Source organism: Sphaeramia orbicularis, chromosome 15 (genome assembly GCF_902148855.1).
Source record: "Sphaeramia orbicularis chromosome 15, fSphaOr1.1, whole genome shotgun sequence".
Classification (NCBI taxonomy): Eukaryota; Metazoa; Chordata; class Actinopteri; order Kurtiformes; family Apogonidae; genus Sphaeramia; species Sphaeramia orbicularis.
This window is the reverse complement of record NC_043971.1, coordinates 16,744,408-16,769,811: the sequence shown is the minus strand read 5'-3', so window position 1 is coordinate 16,769,811 and position 25,404 is coordinate 16,744,408. Positions and strand designations below refer to the sequence as shown.

Sequence of the window (25,404 nt, the reverse complement as noted above, 5' to 3'; positions counted from 1 at the left end):
CCATCCCACCTTCTCACTGGTTCCAGGCTATCGGCAGGAGGCTGTGTGTGGACTGTAAAGTCCGGGGTTGGGTCCAGAACACCTCCTGGATGTGCGTGAGCTGTAAGACCCCCCTGTGTCTGGTTCCATATCGTAACTGCTTCAGTCGGTGGCACACCCGGAGATACTGACCTCAGACTGTTCAAGGAGTTTTGGCAAATAATCTTTGATAAATTCTGCCTTAATGTGTGTTCTTTTAAACGCACCTTATGTGACGGTTGAGTAGTAAAATATCTAGAACACCTGTGTTTATGTTCTATACAAATCCAACTTGCTTTTTCACTAATGTCACATCCTGTTTACATTAAGTTGACATTAACAATTTAGTGCAAGAAAATATAATGCCTTGAGTATGCGTCATTACACATGACATGAAGGTATTACATTTTATTCCCATATGTCATTAAGTTACACAGTCAGTATGTTTAGGACTGATATTGTGAAAGGGAATAACACAACTGTGGGTGTTAAAGGACATGTTTTTTGTTGTGTTTTTTGAGATACGGCTAACGATGGATGCAAATGCATACTGTGTGTTTAACACTACAAAAGCAAAATACGCTGCAAAATAATAGTATAGTTTGCCATAATGTCTGAGTCAGTGGTCAGTGTTAAATAAGTTTTTTGTCAGTGTTCAGCCTTTTTTCAGAATAAATCTCAAAGCTACACTGTGGATGTTTTTTTGTGCATTGTAATGCATGATGGTCCTATAAGATCAATATATATTTGTGAGAATATCAAAAAGTCGACATTTAATGAGGCATCTTTCCAGATTTGTTTGTGGTACATCATCCAGTTAATCCAAAAGGAGGTTTATGGAGATAATATTTAGCCTAAGAAGTAGGAGAATTTTAATCTCAACCCTTTAAAGCAGGGGTGTCAAACTCATGTTAGTTCAGGGGCCACATACAGCCCAATATGACCTGAAGTGGGCCAGATCATTAAAATAATAGATAAATAATATTAATTTTAAAATTTGTATGTCTAACTTATGTTTCAGAGTGAAAAAAGTAAAATTATATTATCAAAATGTTTACATCTACAAACTACCCTTTAAAAAAGTGTGAAAAACATGAACAAAATGACATTTATTAAGACAATAGTGCAATTTTAACCATTTATGCCATTATTTGGCTTCACTTTCTCATTTTCACATGTTCATTACAACTTACAGATCACTGTGGATCTACAAACATACCAGCTCTACTGGAAAACTGTGTCTTCATATTATAACACATTCACTTTACACATTTTTTGTAGTGGATTTGTTTTATTTATTGTATAAATTGTACATAAACCAATATATATGTATAATAACACTTTATCATATACATTGAAAACATCAGCTAATTAGCACTTCCGTTTTTTGTTTTCCCAGTTCATCTTATTAAAGTATGTAAGATTTAGTGCATTTAATCCCTGAGGAAGATCATTTCTAAATAACTGTAGACCAGTGGAATTTTTTATTTGTCGGCTAAAATTTGCTTAGAGGTCTTATTTCTGTCTTTGTGCATAAGAAATCAATGTAAGTGAATCCCCAAAAGAACTTCGTATTGGTAAATGCAAGTTATGCAAATTTACAGGATTTCATTTCTGTTCAACATGTTGATGGTCATATGAACTATGTTTCCAGGTCAAAAATGTCCAATTTCATCACAGTTAATGCTATATTTTCATGTCACAAGTGGACAAGTTATATTTTAACTGAATTTACCTGAAGAACAAATATTCTATTCTTTTAGATTCCCCAATTTTTCTTACAGATTATATACTACATATCACATGTTTTATTTTTACAGGTTGCAATATGGAGTATGGCGCTGATCCATCCTGCTTATGTTACGCCAATACATACATTAAGAATGTCACGTCACTTTTTACAGGGTGGGGAAGCAAAATTTACAATATTTTGAGGCAGGGATTGAAAGACAGTGTATGACCAATTAGTTTATTGAAAGTCAGAATTTATTTGCCACAAGAAAATATACATAACAGAAAAGGTTTTTATTCTCTGTGTCCTCCTTCTTTCTCAATAACTGCCTTCACACGCTTCCTGAAACTTGCGCAAGTGTTCCTCAAATATTCGGGTGACAACTTCTCCCATTCTTCTTTAATAGTATCTTCCAGACTTTCTGGTAATAGTTTTGCTCATAGTCATTCTCTTCTTTCCATTATAAACAGTCTTTATGGACACTCCAACTATTTTTGAAATCTCCTTTGGTGTGACGAGTGCATTCAGCAAATCACACACTCTTTGACGTTTGCTTTCCTGATTACTCATATGGGCAAAAGTTTCTGAAAAGGTATGGATAATAGTGTTAGGTATGATTATGACATCAATATATGTTTGGTTTCAAAACAATTGACATAGTGCCTGCTGAGAAAAAACAACTAAATGTTCATTGTAAATTTTGCTTCCCCACCCTGTATATAAAAAAAACCCACATAAAATAATAGGCACAATGTACTTTCTGTTTTTGTAAATGTGTGCTCAGATGGCTGTTTTGGGTGAATTTCAACCATCCATTATTCATCGTCTCTTGACATTTTTACCTCAAGATGTCTCTAACTGAATAGAATTTGAACATTTTGGGGATAATACATTATTCTGATAAGTGCTAAAAAAAACTAAATGTTCATTGTAAATTTAGCTTCCCCACCCTGTAAATCAACAGTTTTCTAATAATAAGCATTTTTATAAAGAAATAATTCTTTATTGTTATTTACACTTTAGTATGATGATAAACTATACAATAAATAATTCTGATCCTAGTTTTTGCACAGAGATCATTTGTGGAAACGGTGACATGGCTGCTGAGCATCAGTATGATGGGATCTGTAACAACCATGTCACATCCGTCCACTGCCACATTTTGTGTTTTTGTGTCAGCTGTTATTGTTTTAGATCCACAATACTAACATTTATGAATAAGAGGAGAATTAGCAATAGTAAGTATATAAGTTTATTACTAATAAAGTACTGGTACTGACCAGATCATCATGGGTAATGTCACGTCCGTCCACCAGCAAAAGTTTTCATATACACGTGCTATTCCAAATCCAATATTTCTGAAAATATAGCTTCCACTGTCAAATAATATCACTAGTCTGTGCACAAATGTATTAGCATTATTTCAACACAGTTCTATGCATTTCTTACAACTTTTTTTTTTTTTTTTTTGACAAAAATGGCCACCCATTTGACCCCTAAGTAAATTTTTTGCCGATATGTATTAAAACACTGGTCTAAATGTACTCTGATTCTTCATTTTAGAGGGTTTTTACTAGATTTAATCACATTTCATTCTACCTTTAGTTCAATAAAAATGCAGGACTTCAATAATGAATACAGTTTTTTTTTCCTGTTAACATGTTTACAAGTTGTCACCATGGCCTGTAAATGTACGGGCTAGTACACCAGCACTGCAGTGTCCATCTGGCAGACGTCCACCTCATAGGTCTGGCTGCAAAAAACCACAGATTGGTGGTTCTTTTTTTTTTTTTTTTCTTCTTTTTTTTTTTTTAACCAAAGCTATAATGTCCCACAAGAGGCAGTGTTTTGCCTTCTTTGCTGTGAGAGTGTGTGTGTGTGTGTTTGAGCACACGTTTTCCCTCTCTCCCTGGTGGTGCTGGGGTGTTTGGCAGGATAAATATAGCTGCGTTGGTGTAAAGCTGTTTTCTCCTCGGCTTTTGTAGCTTTAATCAAAAGCAATCTGGAGGAGGGAGAAATGGAAGGGAAAAAAGGGGGTTGAGGGAGAGGAAGAAGAGGAAGGATGGAGAGAGAGGGAGGAAAGGAGAGGTGGAGTTGGGAAGGGGGAGGGAGTGGGAGTGGGAGTGGAGGGGGGGTGATGGCCGATGCCAGAGTGTTTTATTTTAGCTCTGTTTAAAGAGTCATTGGGGAGTGTTCAGGAGTAATGAGAACCCTGGTGGCTGGAGGAGAGGGACCGACTCTAACCTCCCCTCCCTTCCTCCCTCTCCTCCCCCGTCCTCTCTCTCTCTCTGTCTCTTTATTTCCCGCCTAGCCTCACTTCCTCTGTCATCCCCCCTTTTCCTCATTCTGTCTCTGATGTCAACACAGGACTGTGACTACGTTCACACTGCAGGCCTTCGTGCTCGGCTCTTGTCTCGCTCGATGAATCCTCGTATCTATTCTAGGATGTAACCCACATCCCACCACAGTGCAAACAGACTACGGTGTTGACAAGACATGTGCGCAGAGGAAAAGTAACCAACCATGACACATTTAAGATCAAACTGTCAAATTCTGACTGAATTAATGCGCTGTCATAAGCACCAGTCCAGTCGGGTATTTATTTGTCTATTTTGAGGCTGTGTCTTACTGAGAAATCTACCAGTACCAGTTGGGTTCGCAGATTTAAGTCTTAACTGTTGTATGTGCCACAATTATATAAAGAATCGAAGTACTTTTATTCATGCACTTGACACTTTTACTTCACTGTACCTTGTAAACAATGAGAAAAAGCATCAACACAATGTCTTGCTTCTTGTTAAAGCTTTTTATTTCAGTATTTCATGAGTTTTCTCCCTGTTTGTAGATGCCACAGGTCATGTTTAGGTTAAAGCAGTGGTTCTCAAACTTTTTCCAGCAGAATATCCCCTGAACTATACTTTTTTAGTCAAGTACCCCCAACTCTGGCTTCAACATTTTTGATGTAAAGAATTAGGCAAAGTTTGTTTCTGTGCCAAAGGTGTCTGTTCATGTTTTCAAAACAACACATATTTAACTGTAATATATATAAAAAAAAAAACACCTTTTTTAAAGTTAATTTTGTGTGCAAAATATAAACTGAATAGTGCCCTCTTTCATTGATAAGAAAATAAATGAATTGGTCATTAATTAATAAATAAACCTTTCATCAACAAAAAATAATTACTTAGCTACTCTAACCCTAACCCTTGTCTCGCTCGATGAATCCTCGTATCTATTCTAGGATGTAACCCACATCCCACCACAGTGCAAACAGACTACGGTGTTGACAAGACATGTGCGCAGAGGAAAAGTAACCAACCATGACACATTTAAGATCAAACTGTCAAATTCTGACTGAATTAGTGCGCTGTCATAAGCACCAGTCCAGTCAGGTATTTATTTGTCTATTTTGAGGCTGTGTCTTACTGAGAAATCTACCAGTACCAGTTGGTTTCACAGATTTAAGTCTTAACTGTTGTATGTGCCACAATTATATAAAGAATCGAAGTACTTTTATTCATGCACTTGACACTTTTACTTCACTGTACCTTGTAAACAATGAGAAAAAGCACCTGCACAATGTCTCGCTTCTTGTGAAAGCTTTTTATTACAGTATTTCATGAGTTTTCTCCCTGTTTGTAGATGCCACAGGTCATGTTTAGGTTAAAGCAGTGGTTCTCAAACTTTTTACAGCGGAGTATCCCCCTGAACTATACTTTTTTAGCCAAGTACCCCCAACTCTGGCTTCAACATTTTTGATTTAAGCTCCCAAGACCCAGCTATGGGTTTTCTGTCCACATTTGTGGACAAGAGTTTCATAACTTTATACAAAAAAACGAAAAGAAAACTGTCCACCACAAAGGATATTCCATAGAAATTTTCAAAACTGCATCTGAAAAAACTGTTGCATCATGATGTTTCCAATATATGCACTTATTTAATAAAAAAACGATAAAAAGCTTGTACTTTGCTGACATTTCCTGCGTCTCGGGAAGTTAAAAAATTAGGCAAAGTTTGTTCCTGTGCCAAAGGTGTCTGTTTATATTTTCAAAACAACACATATTTAACTGTAATATATAAAAATAAAACAAAACAAAACACATTTTTTAAAGTTAATTTTGTGTGCAAAATATAAACTGAATAGTGCCCTCTTTCACTGATAAGAAAATAAATAAATTGGTCACTAGTTAATAAATAAACCTTTCATCAACTAAAAATAATTACTTAGCTACTCAGAGAAACTCATTTTGAATAATATAAAAATAAAATGTTCTTAAAATGTTACCAAAGCTTAAGCAAGATGATTGACAATAAAACTATTATATACATTTATTATTGTGTTTTATATTTCAACATTAATTGTCATTATTTATTTTGTATTCGGGACATGATGACTTATTTAATGTATATTTCCAAAACAGTTTCAAGTACGTACCCCCTGGGCTTCTTCCAAGTACCCCTGGGGGTACACGTACCCCACTTTGGGAAACCCCTGGATTAAAGTATTTTCCCAAAGTTTGCAGAATATTTCAGACACTGGGTAGAGGGTTTGGGGATTACCACCAGAAAAGCTTTTGATTAAAAAAAAAAAAAAGTTTCACATAACTTAAGATGAACAGCAGCAAAAATTCTGTCTAAATATCTTAGACACCTGCCACCAGTCTAAAATAAAAAAAAAAAAAAAGAAATTTACTAAAATGCAAGATTCAGAAAATCAACAAATTGCAAAGTTTTTAGAACCAAAAGCAGCAAATGGTTGAAAGAAATATATATATAAATGGTTTGATTATGTATTTTACACCTGAGTCCATTTATTTTTGTGGCTGACAGTCAATTAGTTTACTCGTCATCACATCATATTCTCCTGAGACCAAGGAAAGTAAGAGTTTTGGCTTTATTTATTTATTTATTTATTTATTTATTTATTTAGCATTAAATAATTACCTTGATAGGAAACAGCATGATGCAACTTTTTTTTTCAGATACTTTGTTTATATCATTTATAAAGTAAAGCTGTGAACCTCATGTCCTCTACAGAGGACAAAAATGTACTGCTAAGTCTCAGGAGGATCTATTAAAAAACAAATTATTGTGTTAACCACAATGTCATTAACCCTCAAGAAATATATTACATAAAAAATGTGCAATACTTTCCATGAAGACCAAATTATTCCTCTTTTTTCTCTGAAACCATTTTCTCTGTATATTATGAATATTTTTGTAAGATGATTGATCGTTGATGATTGGAGTAACACCAAGGGATTATGGGTATTTAAGATGGCTTCTGTATATGCTTTGGTGTCTTTTCCTGCTTTATTAACCCTCAAACACCAACACCAGTCCTATTTCACTCCTCTGAAGAGCAATGGTTTCCTTGCCTTTAACCCTATAATGCAGAATGTTTCATATCTGATGCATGAGTTTTGAAGCCCTCTGCATGATGAGTGTGATGTTTTTTTTTTCTTGAACTTATCAGGATTTCGGATAAACGTGTCATCAAACAAAGAGGCTCTCAGTTCATCATACAGAGGACAGTACAAAAGAAAATGTGATTCATTTTCCACTTCCCCCAAATCGCACAGTCCACAAAGTGTTTTCTTCTGGGGTTTGGGTGAATCTCCCAGTTTCTAAGGCCAAGGGAAAGATTCCCGTACGCAACTGAGCAGTTAGGGACCTTTGGTTCCTGGTCAAGTTTGCGCTGACGTTAACCCTTTCATGCATGAATTACGAGAACCTTAATCAAGATTTTTTTTTTCCTGAGTGCTTTTATTTCTCTTTAGACATGAAAAAAAAAACAATGCGATTGATTTTTAAATTTTTTTTATTTTTAATGAACCTATTTTTCATGGAGTTAAAAAAAAAATCCACTCTGCTGGACACCATGTGCTTAATTTTAGAACCAAAGAAACATGTATTTACTGATCTACTGTGTGAAAACTATAACATAAAAATATTTTTAAAGCTGCTAATCTGATGTTTTCTTCCATTTTAACATACTCTAATACTAGCTATTACTCACTTCATGGAGATAATATGCAAAAAAAACATTTTTGTTTAAAAAAAAAAACAAAAAAAAAAACCTTGTTCATTACAGTCTATTTTTATTCATTTTATTTTTATTTTACCTTTATTTAACCAAGAAATCCCACTGAGATTAGGGATCTCTTTTGCAAGGGAGACCTGGCAAAGGTAGCAGCCGTACAAAGTCCAAACAACATAAAACACATACACGAGACACAATTAACAATAAAACAGAATAACTATTCAACCTAAGTCTAATAACAATGAGCAATTTTTTTACACTCAAGCATGTTATTGCAGATCAGGTTTATCTAGAACAGCTAAGTTACAGTAACGGTTTGCAGTGTATGTGATGATGTATAAGTGTCCACTGTGTTGGCTGATATGGAACTAAAACAACAAAAGCCATGAATATATAAGAGAACAGCTGGAGAAGAACTGTCCACTGGAGTGACCACTGTGCATGAAAGGGTTAAACTCTGTTTTCTAGGTGTTTTTTAGTTGAATGTATGTCCGCAGCTTCGGTTTAGTCAGGATCCCATTCACCCATTTTTCGTTAAAAGCAGATATTAGGTTAGCTCTGATCTTGTTAATGCTACATGAAAGGTTGTTGTGAAATATATATTGTAGTTGTGCTTCCGCAAAGACAGCTCTGACCTCTGCCGCCCAAGGGGACCTTGTCTTATCCCAGCCAAATAATTTTTTGGTTATTCCATTATCTGGTACACTACCAGTCAAAAGTTTGGACTCACATGATTTTTCTTTATTTTCATGACTATTTACATTGTAGATTCTCATTGAAGGCATCAAAACTATGAATGAACACGTATGGAATTATGTAGTTAAAAAAAGTCTGACATAACTCAAAACATGTTTTATATTTTAGAATTTTTAAAGTAGACACATTTTGCTTTTATTACTGCTTTGCACATTCTTGGCATTCTCTTGATGACCTCCATGAGGATGTCACCTGAAATGTTTTCCAATAGTCTTGAAGGAGTTCCCAGTGATGCTGAGCACTTTTTGGCCATCAGTGGTCCATCTTATGTCATTTAAATGAGAAGGTGAGTCCAAACTTTTGACTGGCAGTGTATATTAATAATTCGATTCCATAATCTAACCATTTCAGATTTTCTTTGAATTGCACCAGGAGCCCAACCCATGTCACCCTGTATTATTATGTTTTCGTTTGTTCAAAAATGATAATACTTGAGCACTGAGACCCGATGTATCAAATATGATACAAAATTGAAAATCATACATGGAAATTGATATTTAAAAAAAAAACAAAAACAAAACATTTTGGGACCAATAAAGGCTCCAGTTTCAAAGAACTGGAATTTTCTGTCAATGATTTAATGGTTCAGGCTTTACAGGGTTAAATCCAGAATTCTGCTGTATTCTGAACATACAAGTACGACACATTTCTTCTAAAACACTTATGCTGCGACTTATATTTGAGCTTTAGGTGTGAATCAATGTCCTTTCGTGCACGTTTTACAACCAGGTCTGAACTCTGTCACATGAATGGACTAATACAGTAGTGTGTAAACATGGCCAGTGCATAATCCATGTGCTTATATGCAATGGGACAAATAGAACGGAAGAAGATGAGAGTATTGTTTGGCAGTAGGTTGAGTGTCCTTTCATTATCTATTTGGCTTTGTGTTCTTAATTCGGAGGCCAAACTCAGCCTACATTGTAAGCCAAGCTGGTGGAACTGCCATGATGTTGATCTTAAAAAGCTTCCATAAAAGCCCTTTTTTTTCTGGACGCGTCATTGGCAGCAGCGCAGCTCTTTAGGAAGTGCATTGTTCCATTTCCTGTTCGGTTGAAGCCAGGCCTCAGATGGGTTTCACAGTCTGTAGGAGGGAGTCGTTGCTATCCTTGGACGATCGCATTAAACGCCACACAAAGATGTCTTCAGAGTTATTATCTGATCTGTTTGTACAAAAACTTGATGTACATTTATAGGGTTAATCCTCAGCTGTAGGTACATTGTTTAACACAAAAAGACTTCTGGTGATCAAAACCGTTTAGTGATGTAAACTGTTTAATACATGCTGATCCACTAATCCTATCAATACATGTAAATAATTGGTGTAAGATGTAGTTTGTCGTCTTTTCATGGTCATCAGATATGACCCATTTGGACGTTCAGAGGCACCGTAGTGAACGTGAAAACAGGGTCATCTTCTACAACATTGTTTCACCAGTAAAACCCATGGAGTTGGATCAATGACAGAGGATGGAGATACTCGTTTTCATGTTCCGTTAATGATATATTTTACTGAAAAAATCACTTTTTCTTCAGTTTTCTCTCTTTCTGATATAATAACCTTTGAGCTTTTTATGAAAATCTACATGATCAGTGAATTTAATTAAGGAAAATACATGACTTACATTAAAAAAACTAAAAATAAAAAGAATAATATTGCAATAAATGGTGATAAAGCCCTTAAAAATGGTTAAATACAGAGAAAAAAATCCTTTTGGAACTGCCACAAAAGTAGCACTGGGTGTTTATGTGTTAAAGTGTCATATGACTGTGATTGTAATCCCTACTCCCTCTTGTTTTCTTTCCTCTAGGTGATCTGGGTGTGTAATAACTGCCGGAAGCAGCAGGAGATCCTGACCAAGCCGGGCGACTGGTTCACCGGTCCGTCTGGTAAGCCCGCTGGACTGGGTTCAGCCGTCAGCGAGCCGTCTGTGTGCCAAACCTCCGGTGACAAGAAGCTCCGGTCCCGCTCCCAAGCTCCCCCAGGCTCCACCACTGCAACCCAAGACCCCAGCCGACCAGGGGCACCCGGGACCACACCTGGAACCGACACCCGGTCACGTAGCGAACCACCACGAGACACGTAAGCCGGATCAAGATTTCACATCTTGGGCTTGATGAAGGCAGAAATTTGGCACATAGTGAAAAACAAATAATATTAACCCTTTATTGGGGACTCAAGGAAATATTCTGGAATTCAAATTTTCAACCATAGTGTGTTATTTTGGGATATAACAAGCCTTTATCACTTTTAGGAATTTTTTCTAAATTTTTTACTGTCATGTAGAAAATCAAGGTCACTGAAGTTATCATATTTGGTTTCTTGCCCGTAAGCGGCAAAAAAACTAAAATGAAAAAATAAATAAATAAATAAATAAAAAAATATATTATATATATATATATATGTGTGTGTATATATATATATATATATATGTATATATATATATATATATTTTTTTTACATATATATTTACATATATATTTTTTTTATATATAAGAAATACAAGAGAAACACATGTAAGGTGCTAGGAACATGTATTTTAGAATACTGGGTTGTATTGGTCCTGTTATGTCATTAACCATCTATTTAATAAATTAGTGTAAAAGTAAAAGCAATAAAGGATTGAAACACTTTAACATAATAACTATTTTTACATTATTATTGATGATTTATATGTTAACTGGATAAGTTGGATAAATAACAAAAACAAAAAATAAAGAAACAGAAAGTAACATAGTAACGCGATTGGCAAAGACTTTTCCAGTCACTATTAATAATCTAATGTCATCTACAGTCACGGAAAAAATTATTAGACCACTGTTGTTTTCTTCAATTTCTTGTTCATTTTAATGCCTGGTACAACTAAAGGTACATTTGTTTGGACAAATATAATGATAACAACAAAAATAGCTCAAAAGAGTTTAATTTCAGAGCTGATATCTATCCATTTTCCATGTTTTCTTGATAATAACCAAAATCACTTCAGTTCTTACATCAATATCTATGGCATTGTACTGACACAAACAGTGCTTTTAGGCATTCCATGTTTTCTTTTCTGTCTGTTTTAGTCACATGATACACACAGGAGTTAGTACTTGATTGCATAACCATTGTTTTTGATGACTTTTGATTATCTAATCATTTTTTCCGTGACTGTATAATGACATTTATTCAGAATGATCAAAAAAATACTTTTACTGAAAATAAAAATTAATAAATTCTACATATTCTTTCTAATATTTAAATATGTTCGATAAAGTATTGATTTTGTGTGTAAAATTGATGGCGTGCCCCTTTAAATGCCAGTCCGCTACTGGAAGCCGACCATGTAAAATATGTTAATATTTGTGTTATTAAGAAATATCTGCAGCATTCATCGGTTGCATGCTTTATACAGTGGTGGATAATGGCTCTTTAAGCAGGCGGTTAGTGACATTGTTTCCTATGCTATTAGGAGTGTAATGGAACAATACAGTCAGCTCCAAAACAGTAAATTGTACGATGTGCTTTCTGTTAATGGAAAATAATGTTAACAATGAAATCATAACACTCCAGTGTGAGATGTGTGAGAAACAGAAGCTGAAAGCAAAAAAAAAAAACACTTCCAATAACAGTTTTCTAACATATATTATTAACATGTGGTTAGTAGATTAAACCATAAATGCTGGTCATGTTTTTAACCCTTAAACTTAAACAAAATTTCATTACTTAAATGTACATTATGATTCAACATAAAACAAAACAGAATTCCAAATAAAACCAGTGTTGGTTTAATTTCCTCCAATGTTAATGGAGGAAATGGTGTTAATGGTAAATAAATGAAAGGAAGGGGAGGTCTATGCAGGGTTACACTTTAATAAAGAATTGTTTTGTAATGTTTAACGTCATGAGTTCTTTTGTGCTACATTTTCACATTCTCTACATCAAGGCTTTCTTTTTGATTTTCACTTTTCCGTTACACATATGTGCAAAACTTTACTGATATTTACTAAATGTTGACCAAACAGAAGTGCGTAATGTCGGTTTTTCCATTAAATCACAAATGGGATGATTTGTTTATTTATTATCGCGAGATGACACGAGAAGTCATTCCATGAACATGGCTACGAACGTAAATATTGTGTTGATTTACAGATATATTCATTATTATTATTATATTTTATCCCTCTGTCCTGTACTAAATTAAAAAAAATATTCGGTTTCCTGGTGTGTCCACACATACCGCACCATGTTTCTTTTAAAACTCTTCTTCTTTGCTTGTTGCAACGTTTGTCAACATCCGTTTTTTTTTTTTTTTTTTTTTTAGTTTATTCACGTGACTCTAGTTGCGGAAAAAGGTTTCGTGCTTGAAAACCACCTCTTTCCCATTAGGTACATTTTTATGTGCAAGTTATATTTGCGCAATTTGAGGGTCAATGGAAAAATCACTTGTAAAACAGACTAAAAAGTAAACAAAAACAAGTCAAGTAACAATCTTAGTCAAATTTAGGTAACTCATTAAACTACACTATAATCTAAACTGCTACTACTACTACTACTGATAATAATAATAATAATAATAATAATAATAATAATAATAATAATAATAATTACTGTCAAACTATCACAACTATGGTGTAGAAAAACTGTTAATGTAATGGAACATCTTCCTACACATCATGGCCTTGAATTCCATTCATTTTTTTTAGTTTTCTTCTATTCTATTCTATTCTATTCTATTCTATTCTATTCTATTCTATTCTATTCTATTCTATTCTTTCAGCATCATTACCAATTTTTATTGCATAGGCTGAGATTTTTAACAGGATATTTTTCATTTGCCACGTTGAGAACATGAATGGACACTGGTTTTCATACTGGTATAAGCATTAAGCGTATTATACAGTTACACCATAAAAACACCAAAGTGTCTTGTCTTCTCTGGCTGGTTTATACTTTTCAAAAGAGTAAATCAGATGTTAGAGGGTCTTCACTGATTCTTTGAGCTTAGTGAGTGAGATTTGTTTTACACAGAAAATGACAGCAGTATTTAATGGTACCAGTCCCAGTTCTTGTCTATGGACACAAAACCAGTAGCAGTAGCCTGTCTGTCTACACCACGGGTGTCAAGCATGCGGCCCGGGGGCCAAATCCGGCCCGCTTAAGGGTCCAGTCTGGCCTTTGGGATGAATTTGTGAAATGCAAAAATTACACTGAAGATATTAACAATCCTTTTAGTTCAGGTTCCACATTCAGAGCAATTCAATCTCAAGTGGGCAGGACCAGTACAATACGATCATAATAACATATAAATAATGACAACTCCAAATGGTTCTCTTTGTAAACGTAAATATTTTCATGTATTAATGTGAATAACCTGAATAAATATGAACCACCTGAAATGTCTTAAGGAAGTAAGTACAGTTTTAACAAGATTCTGTCTGTTATTTTAAATGTTTTGTGCATTTGTAGATCCATTGTGATCTGTGCATTATAATGTACATGTGTAAAATGATAAACTGAGGCAGAATATTGTTAAAATTACACTTATTTTTTCAGTTTGTTCATGTTATTCACATTGTTTGAAAGAATAGTTTGTAGATGTAAACCTTTTCATAATGTAAATTTACTTTTTATCTCTCTGAAACATAGAGAAAAGTTCGGAGTTGACATTATTTATATATTATTATGTTATTATTTTACTGGTCCGGCCCACTTCATTTCAAATTTAGCTGAATGTGGCCCCTGAACCAAAATGACTTTGACACCCCTGGTCTTCACATTTCACCTACAGTATCCACATGATCTTTTCCTCTCTGCTGCCATGTCCATTGTTCCCCAGGAGAAATGGAAGAGGAGGCGGAGGAGTTGGCCGGGGGGAGCGCCGGACAGGCCAGCCCAGACTTCAGACCCAGGTCTCCATGGACCGAGACCTCAGAGGGGAGTCCAGGGAACGCAGGGAAAGCCGGCGGCTGACAAAGGGACGCTCTCTGGAGCACGATCCGGTGGGAGAAGGTGGTGGGGTGAGACGGACAGAAGAGGGGGGCTTCCACCACATGGACCACAGCGGTGGCCCCCCTCGGCAAGCAGGGCCGGTCCCTCCTGGAGGCCGGGGCCACCCTGTGCCGGTGCAGGGTCGTGGCATAGGCTTGACAGGGGAGACCGGAGACGTATTAGGCCCAGGTGTTCGGCCTGGACAGAGGACGGCGGGTGGGGTGGGCGGGTCATATGACCAAACCCCTGCACAGCAAGCCCCTCCCCCTGAACTCAGAGAACCTCCCAGTTCGGGCCCGGGCTCGGCCCCCAGTCAGGGACCCGTAGTGAGACGGACCAAACGGGAGAAGGCTGAGAGCATGCTGCGCAATGATTCGCTAAGCTCTGACCAATCGGAATCTTTACGTCCACCACCGCCGAGGCCCTACAAGTCGAAGCGAGGCCTGGGGGCCGGAGGGAAGAGGCAGACCAGCGTCAGCAGTTCAGAGGAGGAGGGAGGGACCACGCCGGAGTACAGCAGCTGTGAGGATGCTGAGATCGAAAGTGTCAGCGAGAGAGGTGAGACTATCAATCATCAGCCTGTGCTCATGGAAAAACTGTTGTTGTTGAAACCAGTGATGGAGATGTGAAGAGCACTGACCTCTGTCTGTCTGTCTGTTTATCACAACCAAGGTTATTATCGTTAAGGAAAACTAACGAAATGACGAAAACTAGAATTGAAAAAACATTTTCGTTAACTGAAATAAATAAAAACTATAATTAAAAGAAAAAAGCATAACTAACTGAAACTGTATTGTGTGTTTACAAAACTAACTAAAATGTATAAATATTATGGATAAAATTTTCTTAGTTTTCGTCGTTGTCAATGTTGATATAGGATAGAACATGTAAAAAATTTGTCTCAGATCAGCAGTATAAGAGAGGTATAGAAGTCAGGAGGCCAACGGTGAAAGTATGGAAAGTTTCTCTTTCGTTTTCACGTAAGTGACGTTGTGTATGGATCACACCCCCACCTACATTACCCCCCCCCAACCTGCTATAGGGAATGTATCCATGCTACTGTACATATGTTGGTGTCTGTGCTCAGTCAGAGCCGCCCTAACCCCACCCCCAAATAAAATGTCCAGGGTAACCTCACTTATTTCTTTGAATAGGATGGAAGATAAAATATATGAAAAAACTGAAACTAATACTAATACTAAACTAAACTAAAACTAAGCATTCAGAAAAAAAAAATGACAACTAATAAAAACTACCAAAACTGCTCTGAAAACTAATTAAAACTAACTGAATTGGAGAAAAAAAAGTCAAAACTAAATAAAACTAAACTATAATGAAGAATCCAAAACTATTATAACCTTGATCACAACATGCATGAAGTATCTGATATATCACAGGTATTTCTAATCACGCTGACACATGTGGTGCCACGTCCTTAAAGGAGCACCTATCTAGAGAGCAAAAAGAGTTTTCAGGTGTTTTTTTTTTTTTTTTTTTGGTAGGTTTGTTTCACCAAAATACTTGGTAGTAGTTGTTCAGTCACATGCATTAACTGATGAATAGATAAACCTGGGTTGTGTTTCTACAAGATCAAACCTGAGAAACAAAACCAAGAAGCATCCAATATAGACTACCAGTCAAAAGTTTGGACTCACCTTCTCATTTAAATGGCATGAGATGGACCACAGATGGCCAACAAGTGCTCAACATCACTGGGAACTCCTTCAAGACTGTTGGAAAACATTTCAGGTGACTACCTTGTGAAGCTCGTCGAGAGAATGCCAAGAATGTGCAAAGCAGTAATAAAAGCAAAGGGTAAATATTTAGAAGAATCTAAAATGTAAAACATGTTTTGAGTTATGTCACCCTTAATTCCATATGTGTTCATTCCTAGTTTTGATGCCTTTAGTGAGAATCTACGATGTAAATAGTCAGGAAAATAAAGAAAAACCAGATGTTTCCAAACTTTTGACTGGTAATGTATGCATATTACTAATTTATAAGTGTGGAAGAATCATGTGTGCTTTAAGAAAGGGGCGGGCATTATAAGTTTTCTTCATCCTGCTCCTTTCCAATCATTTAGATTGGAATGAATAAATAAATGAATGAAAATGAATGAATATGGAACAGCTTTGCAAATGGAGGTGATTTATCATGTTATAGTGGCTATTTTCTTACTAAAAAATTAGCTAAAAAAAACTTATAATGTAAACTTTTGCAGCATGTTAAGATGATAAGCAGGCTTCACACTTTTTTTTTTTAGTGGCAGTGGGTATTTTCTGCTACACTACTGCCCCCTGCTGTCAATAGTTGGGGTTAATTTCTGAATAAATCCAGACTTTTGATTTAGAAGCCTTACCTTGTAGTAGGGATGTAACGATTACCAGTATACCGATATGCTGTGGTAAAATTGCTGACAGTCAGTATTACCGTTTAAATTCTAATTATCATGATAACCGTGTTTGATTACCGCACTTTTAGGGGAAAAAACCCTATGTGAAGATCTGCTTTTATGTCAAATATTTGAGTGTAGTTTTAATTTATTACAATTTTTATTTTCTATACCTAATATTTGGAACCAATATTCACTTTTAAAGTCTTTGAAAAGGTTCGTTAAGCATCTGTGTGTTATTTATGCAATAAATTAAATACATTTTTCAAATTGGATTTTATATTTTTGGGATTTTTTTTGTCCTTTTATGTTTTTATAGTAGGTTAAAGTGAAAAAAATAATAGGCAGATGATATAGATGAAGTTGTGCTGAAAAAAAGATCCCAAACATGGGTATAGTAAACATTTGTTTATATAGTATATAAAGGCAAAATTAAAAGGACTGAAAAACGAACAAAATAGGCTCAGACTACTAAGGGTTAATATTTGAATGTTTCTGCCAAGAGAATGTACATTGTACCGATTATTTTATTTGTTTTATTTATTTATTTATTTTTAAATACAACTTGGTTAAATTATTTCAGTGTGTGTATTAGTACTTTTTGAACATTTTGAGCACAATTTCAACAATACCGCAATAATAATGATAACTGTGATAATTTTGGTCACAATAACCATGATCTGAAATTTTCATATCGTTACATCCCTAGTTGTCAGTATCGCTGGGTCCTTAATATTAGAATGATCTTATCAGAAAAAAAGTTTTGATTGGGACATCCCTAGTTCTTAGTTGAATCAAATACAGAAATGAGTATTTGTGCATAAATCTGTCTCATTTTGTCCTATGGGAAACACCAGAATCCTAAACACCAGCTTCAGGTAGAGTAAAGAAAAACATGGGAATCTGCGTAGCACTTATCAGAATAATGTATTATCCCCAAAATGTTCAAATTCTATTCAGTTAGAGACATCTTGAGGTAAAAATGTCAAGAGATGATGAATAATGGATGGTTGAAATTCGCCCAAAACAGCCATGTGAGCACACATTTACAAAAACAGAAAGTACATTGTGCCTATTATTTTATGTGTGTTTTATATATATATATATATATATATATATATATATATATATATATATATATATATATATATATATATATATATATATATATATATAAATACAACTTGGTTAAATTATTTCAGTGTGCGTATTAGTACTTTTTGAACGTTTTGAGCACAATTTCAACAATACCACAATAATAATGATAACCTTGATAATTTTGGTCACAATAACCGTGATATGAAATTTTCATATCGTTACATCCCTAGTTGTCAGTATCGCTGGGTCCTCAATGTTAGAATGATCTTATCAGAATCAGGATAAAAAATAAGTTTAAAAAAAAGTTTTGATTGGGACATCCCTAGTTCTTAGTTGAATCAAATACAGAAATGAGTATTTGTGCATAAATCTGTCCCTTTTTGTCCTATGGGAAACACCAGAATCCTAAACACCAGCTTCAGGTAGAGTAAAGAAAAACATGGGAATCTGCGTAGCACTTATCAGAATAATGTATTATCCCCAAAATGTTCAAATTCTATTCAGTTAGAGACATCTTGAGGTAAAAATGTCAAGAGACGATGAATAATGGATGGTTGAAATTCACCCAAAACAGCCATCTGAGCACACATTTACAAAAACAGAAAGTACATTGTGCCTATTATTTTATGTGGGGTTTTTTTTATATACAGGGTGGGGAAGCAAAATTTACAATGAACATTTAGTTGTTTTTTCTCAGCAGGCACTATGTCAATTGTTTTGAAACCAAACATATATTGATGTCATAATCATACCTAACACTATTATCCATACCTTTTCACAAACTTTTGCCCATATGAGTAATCAGGAAAGCAAACGTCAAAGAGTGTGTGATTTGCTGAATGCACTCGTCACACCAAAGGAGATTTCAAAAATAGTTGGAGTGTCCATAAAGACTGTTTATAATGTAGAGAAGAGAATGACTATGAGCAAAACTATTACGAGAAAGTCTGGAAGATACTATTAAAGAAGAATGGGAGAAGTTGTCACCCGAATATTTGAGGAACACTTGCACAAGTTTCAGGAAGCGTGTGAAGGCAGTTATTGAGAAAGAATGAGGACACATAGAATAAAAACATTTTCTATTATGTACATTTTCTTGTGGCAAATAAATTCTCATGACTTTCAATAAACTAATTGGTCATACACTGTCTTTCAATCCCTGCCTCAAAATATTGTAAATTTTGCTTCCCCACCCTGTATATATATATATATATATATATATATATATATATATATATATATATATATATATATATATATATATATATATATATATAAATACAACTTGGTTAAATTATTTCAGTGTGCGTATTAGTACTTTTTGAACGTTTTGAGCACAATTTCAACAATACCGCGATAATAATGATAACCGTGATATGAAATTTTCATATCGTTACATCCCTACCTTGTACTAATAATAATATTAATTTGAAGATAACAATTAAAGGACACTTACTGTTTCTTTAATCACAGACATGATGTAGTAACAAACACTGAGTCGCTTAAAGGATGAATGAGTTGAATGATTAGTCTGAAGTACTGTAGAAGTGTCCTGTACCTCTTGACTGAAGGTATGAGGCAGTGTGTGTGTGTGTGTGCGTGTGTGTGTATTTGTGTGTATGAACACTCCCCCTTGAACACTGAATGTAAGAAGTGCTGAGAGCTGTTTAGTCTCAGTCTGCCCTCCTCATTCAGACTCTGTAAATCTCTCACCGTCTCTTTATTCAGGTAAGTTTGGATGCATTGGGAATATAGTGCGTATTTCCTGTCTTGCCTTTAGCATTTCTTTACAATACTATGCACATGCACAACATACATATCAAACTAAGTCACGGCTATTTAATTATGGCACTGTTGTGTTATCTGTTGTGTGGAAAACTGCTTAATGAGATAACTTTCGTGTGGATTGCCATAGCTGGGAGTCTGAATGTTAAAGCGAGTAACCACAGCCAACTAGCACGCATGTTAACGAGTGTGTCTGAATGTTTCCCTGTGCGTCATGTTGTGTACTTTTCAGCTCGACCCCGAGGGGGGGACGATCCCGCACTGTGTGTACGTGGGTGCGTGTGTGTTTGTATGTCGGTTGATAGACCAGTTTGACCCCAGTTGATCCCGGCGTTGACCCTGTGTGGCCAAGTATGTCCCCGAGCCCGAGAACACGCTACAGTTTACACTCTAACCTTGTCGTGTTCAAGCTGGATTTTGTCACTTTACTAACCATTCCAAGGCACAGCTTACTGCTTAAAAAAAACAAAACAACTATAAATAAATAGGTCAGCTAGAGGTAAAGTCTGCTATTTTTGTCTTCGGGAGTTGTTAAAGCAGTAGTAGCTGGCAACCAGAGCTGAAACTGACAAAATTAACACTTTTGACTTATTTTTTCTTAATTAGTAGCTCTTTAGAAACTAGATTAATCTGCTGCTTTGTACTGTACGTGATAATAGAGTTTTAGTGTCAGTGATAATGACTGCTGTGAATGAACTGAAAATTCATGTCGATTCGTGCAAAGATTTTTCTGCGTGTTCCTAAAACCAGTGCTGCGTGGTTTGATGAAATAGGCAATATTATGATTTGAATGAATTAAATGAACTGTTGTTTTTTTTTGTTTTTGTTTTTTACATTAATCATTGCACTTAGTATAATTATTATAATAAACATAAAATCCAAAAAAAGAATAGACTAGAAGCAAAAGCCTATTTTTGTCTATCCTTTTCACCTGATACACTGCTTACTTTAAATTAAATATGTACAGCATCAAGCATTCTCATTATAACAAAAGAAAAACATATCTACCATCTCAACTTAATATTCTTGAATGAATTGCTTTGTTATTGATGAAAAAGCAGAGTACTTATCATTTTTTTTCTTTTTTTGCAGTTCAAACAACTATTTTAACCCATAAAGACCCAAACATCCAGCAGCGACCCAACGTATCTACTGATGTAAAACGTTTAATACCTGTTGATCCACTCGTCCTATCGATATGTGCAAATAATTGAGATAAAATGTAGTTTGTCAACTTTTCATGGTCATCACATATGACCCATTTGGATGTTCAGTGGCTCCGTAGTGAACATAGAAACACTGTCATCTTCTAGAGCACAGGTGTCAAACATGCGGCCCGGGGGCCAAATTCGGCCCGCCGAAGGGTCCAATCTGGCCCCTGGGATGAATTTGTAAAATGCAAAAATGACACTTAAGATATTAACAATCAAGGATGTTAAAATCATTTTAGGTCATTTCAGTCTAAAGTGGATCAGACCAGTAAAATACTATCATAATAATCTATAAATAATGAAAACTGTAAATGTGTCTCTTTGTTTTAGTGTAAAAAAAAAAAGTAAAATTACACAAAAATGCTTACATTTACAGTCTAGCCTTGAACAAAAAATGTGAATACCTGAAATGTCTTAAGAGAAGTATGTGGAATTTTAATAATATTTGTCCTGTTATTTAATGTTTTGTGTATTTGTAGATCCACTGTGATCTCCAAGTTGTGATTCACATGTATAAATGAAAAACTAAGGCGCAATATTGTTAACATTGCACTTATTTTACTAAAGAATTTTCAGGTTGTTCATATTTGTTCATGTTATGTTCAAGTACAATTCGTAGATGTAAACATTTTCATTACAGAATTTACTTTTTTCACTCAAAAGTTCTTATCCTATTATTTATATTATTTTACTGGTCCGGCCCACTTTAGATCATATTAGGCTGCATGTGGCCCCTGAACTACCCCTGTTCTACAGCATTGATTCATCAGTAAAACCCATGGAGTTTGATAAAAGACAGTGGATGGAGATACTTATTTTTACGTTCAATTAGTGACATCTTTGCTGAAAAAGTCACTTTTTCTTCAGTTTTCTGTTTTTAATATAATAACCCTCATCTTCAACCTGATCTTTTCTGAACATCCACATGATTAGTAGGTTAAATATAGGAGAATACCTCATTTTTACTGAAAAACAACAAAATACAGAGGATAAAAGTAGAATAAATTGTGATAAATCATTTAAGAAAGGTTAAATATAGAGAAAAACACATTTTGGAACTGCCATAAAAGTGACATTGGGTCTTTATGGGTTAAGAAATATCAACTTTTCCTTTTTTTTTTTTTTTTTTACACAGTATTCTTCTTAATGTCACTGAATCCTATACACACACTGGACCTTTAACTTGCAGCCTTTTCCAAGCACACACTATATTTACCCAGGCTGACATTGCAATTGTGACTTGATTAATTATGCTGCTCTAATAGAAAAAAAACACAGAAAACAACCACCTAGAAAAGTTTATCTTGTGTAACTTAAGTAGGCTACATCCACCCTAAATAACTCACAAAGCCCTGACATGCATTTTCACCCTTTTTGCTCCTGACTCTGTGACCGACGATCTTTATTAAACCACAGCATCTACAGGTGATTAGATGAATGCATTTAGCTACAAATGGTTTCAGAGAGAGTTTTATATATCCTCATTAATGTATTTCATTATCTGTTTGTGATACCAGTAGCAAATTTACAGGATTTAGCTAACAAAATGAAGGGTTTTGCAGATGTATACAATTTTAATAAACAGTATGTAACTATTAATAGCAATAGTGGCTTTAACAAATAGCATTCAGTCCACCACTTAAAGGTTCAGTATGGAAGAGTTTTGCAGGCTCGTGTACTTATGTGAGGTTTGTTTAGATGTCCGTGTTCTGCAAGGAGCTAATGGTATCTAATGTTGCACAGTAGAATACAGGCACTGAAAAAGTCAGGTGACAGTAAGGATTCATGCTTTAACCCAGGGGTGTCAAACATGTGGGCCGGGGGCCAAATGTGGCCTGCCAAATGGTCCAGTTTGGCCCCTGGAATGTTTTTCCCAAGTGCAAAAATTCTACAGTCTTAAATTGAATTAAGCAAAAAAAAATTTAGCTTGAATTAAGGAAAAAATCTTGAATTAAGCACAAAAAAAAAAAAAAATCTTCAATTAAGTTAAAAAAAAAAAGTTTTGAATTAAGCCAAAAAAAAATCTTCAATTAAGTAAAAAAAATCTTCAATTAAGCAAAAAAAAAAAACCAACCCTTGAATTAAGCCAAAAAAAAAAATCTTCAATTAAGCCAATTTAAATCTTCAATTAAGTAAAAAAAAAAAAAAAAAAAAACCCTTGAATTAAGCCAAAAAAAAATCTTCAATTAAGTAAAAAAAAAAATCTTTAGGTAAAAAAATCTTGAATTCAGCCAAAAAAAATCTTGAATTCAGCCAAAAAAAATCTAGAATTAACAACTTACATTTTTTTCCCTTTGTTTTAGTGCAAAAAATAACATTAAATTATGAAAATATTTACATTTCCAAACTATCCTGTAACAATAAAATGTAAATAACCTGAACAAATATGAACAAATGGAAATGTCTTAAGAAAAGTAGGTGCAATTTTACCAATATTCTGCCTGTTACTAAATGTTTTGCGCGATTGTAGTGCACATGTGTAAATGATAAACTGATAAACCGAGGCATAATATTGCTAAAATTGCACTTGTTTTTCTTAAGACAATTCAAGTTGTTCGTGTTATTCAGATTTTTAAGGTAACTTTGTAGATGTGAACCTGATCATAATAGAATTTTCCTTTTTTCACTGTTATTATTTTACTGGTCCAACCCACTTGAGATCAAATTGGGCTGAATGTGGCCCCTGAACTAAAATGAGTTTGACACCCCTGCCGTAAAGACTTAGTGCGACTTTTATGTCGCTCCCCAAATGAAAGTTTTCTCTCTATTTAACTTTTTTTTAAGAAGTGATTCATCACCATTTATTATATCTGTATAACCTGTGTTTTGTGTTTTTGTTTTTTTTTTAAATAAAAATCAGGTATTTTCCTGAATTTAATTTGCTGATAATGTGGATGTTTATAAAAGCTCAAATTAAAGCTGCATATGACTTTCGTCACCAATTTTTCATCAAATCTGTAAAACCCAAGTCATAGTCTAAGTATCACAAATCCGTAAGTCTTTCTGTGATAACTGAATCTCTTCCCTCACGGTGAACAATTCCGAAGTGTACTCCACTATAAACAATCCATTTATTTACAAACAGAGCCGTTAGGTCACTCGGGCATTTTTGGAAATTTGTCGTGACATGCATTGTGGGAAGTGGAGCACCACACAGCTGTATTACGGCCGCAGCAGCAACAAACATGGAAACGGCTTCATTACCTCCACCAGGAGGTATTGGGATCTTTGCTGTGTGTGTTTGTTTGTTTGTGTGTTTGTTTGTTTGTTAGCAACTTTACGGGAAAACTATTACAACCATCTTGACCAAATTGTACCCATAGATAGGCCTAGGCCCAGGGACAAAGCCATTAAATTCTGGGCCAAGTAGGCCAAAGTTCAAGGACACAGCAAGGTCACAAAATCTACAATTTTCCTATCTCTCATCATTGAGCAATTTTCGAAAATGCTTTAAAAATTCAAAATGACTCCAATTAGCCTCCAATTTGACACACCTGTAGCTTAGAACAATATCTTGTATCTGGTTCAAAATTGTCCACATCCACAGTGGAATGTGGACTCTGTAGACATTTCAATTTAACATTGAAAATCCCATTCATGACACATTTTTCATTATAACTCAACAAATATTGACTGGAATTTAATATAATTTGATATACACATGACTGGTACCAAGCTTCAACTTTTTCTGCTGTATGGAACAACCTTGAAACTGTTTAATTTAAAAAGAAATAGTCGATCCACACATGCACACCATTCGGGGTGCTTGGCGGAGGTTTGTGTTCTCTGAACACTTGTTGCCTCTTGCTACTGCAGCTGCGTGGAACTTCGCTTCTCCCACAATGCACATCGTAACAAATTTCCAAATTTTCATACCAGATTATTTTAGTGCATAATTTCCAGAATCAATTTATAAAACAAATTTGCAGTGACACTCAAACTTCTGATACATATTTTATTAATGACTGAAAAAAGACCACTTATGTTGCCTTCCCCTTTTGCTGTTATTTTTACTATGAAGACAATACTATTATTATTATTATTATTACAGGTGCATTAGCTTTTACAGACGTGAAGTTTGACTTATAACATGCTTTAATGTTGCTGTCATGCCCAAATGAAGCTTTTTGGCTTCTAAAAATAGGACTCGTAAAAGTTGTTTATCTGTTCACTGATTTACTACCACAAAGTGTTTATTTTAATTTATTTTACAGTTTCTACCTGCTAACAGTCAGAATATTTAACCCACTCGTTATCTGCCTGTAGTCATTATCACGCTGTATTAAAGCCACACGTTGCCAAAAACCTGCTGCATGTAGGACCAGTCTGGATCCAGACCAGGCGCTGTGATCGATCAAGCAGAGGTTTAGGATGTGAGTGCTCTGTCAGGCCCAG

At 35.0% G+C, this 25,404-nt stretch overlaps 1 protein-coding gene across 1 annotated transcript in view; it reads left to right on the top strand.

Moving 5' to 3' along the window:
• Positions 1-25,404, top strand: part of rims1a (regulating synaptic membrane exocytosis 1a) — a 289,297-nt gene that overhangs the window by 106,990 nt on the left and 156,903 nt on the right. Inside the window, exons 5-6 of the mRNA XM_030155700.1 lie at positions 10,361-10,632; positions 14,372-15,081. Coding sequence (XP_030011560.1) covers positions 10,361-10,632; positions 14,372-15,081 — 982 coding nt within the window. The remainder of the gene's footprint in view (positions 1-10,360; positions 10,633-14,371; positions 15,082-25,404) is intronic.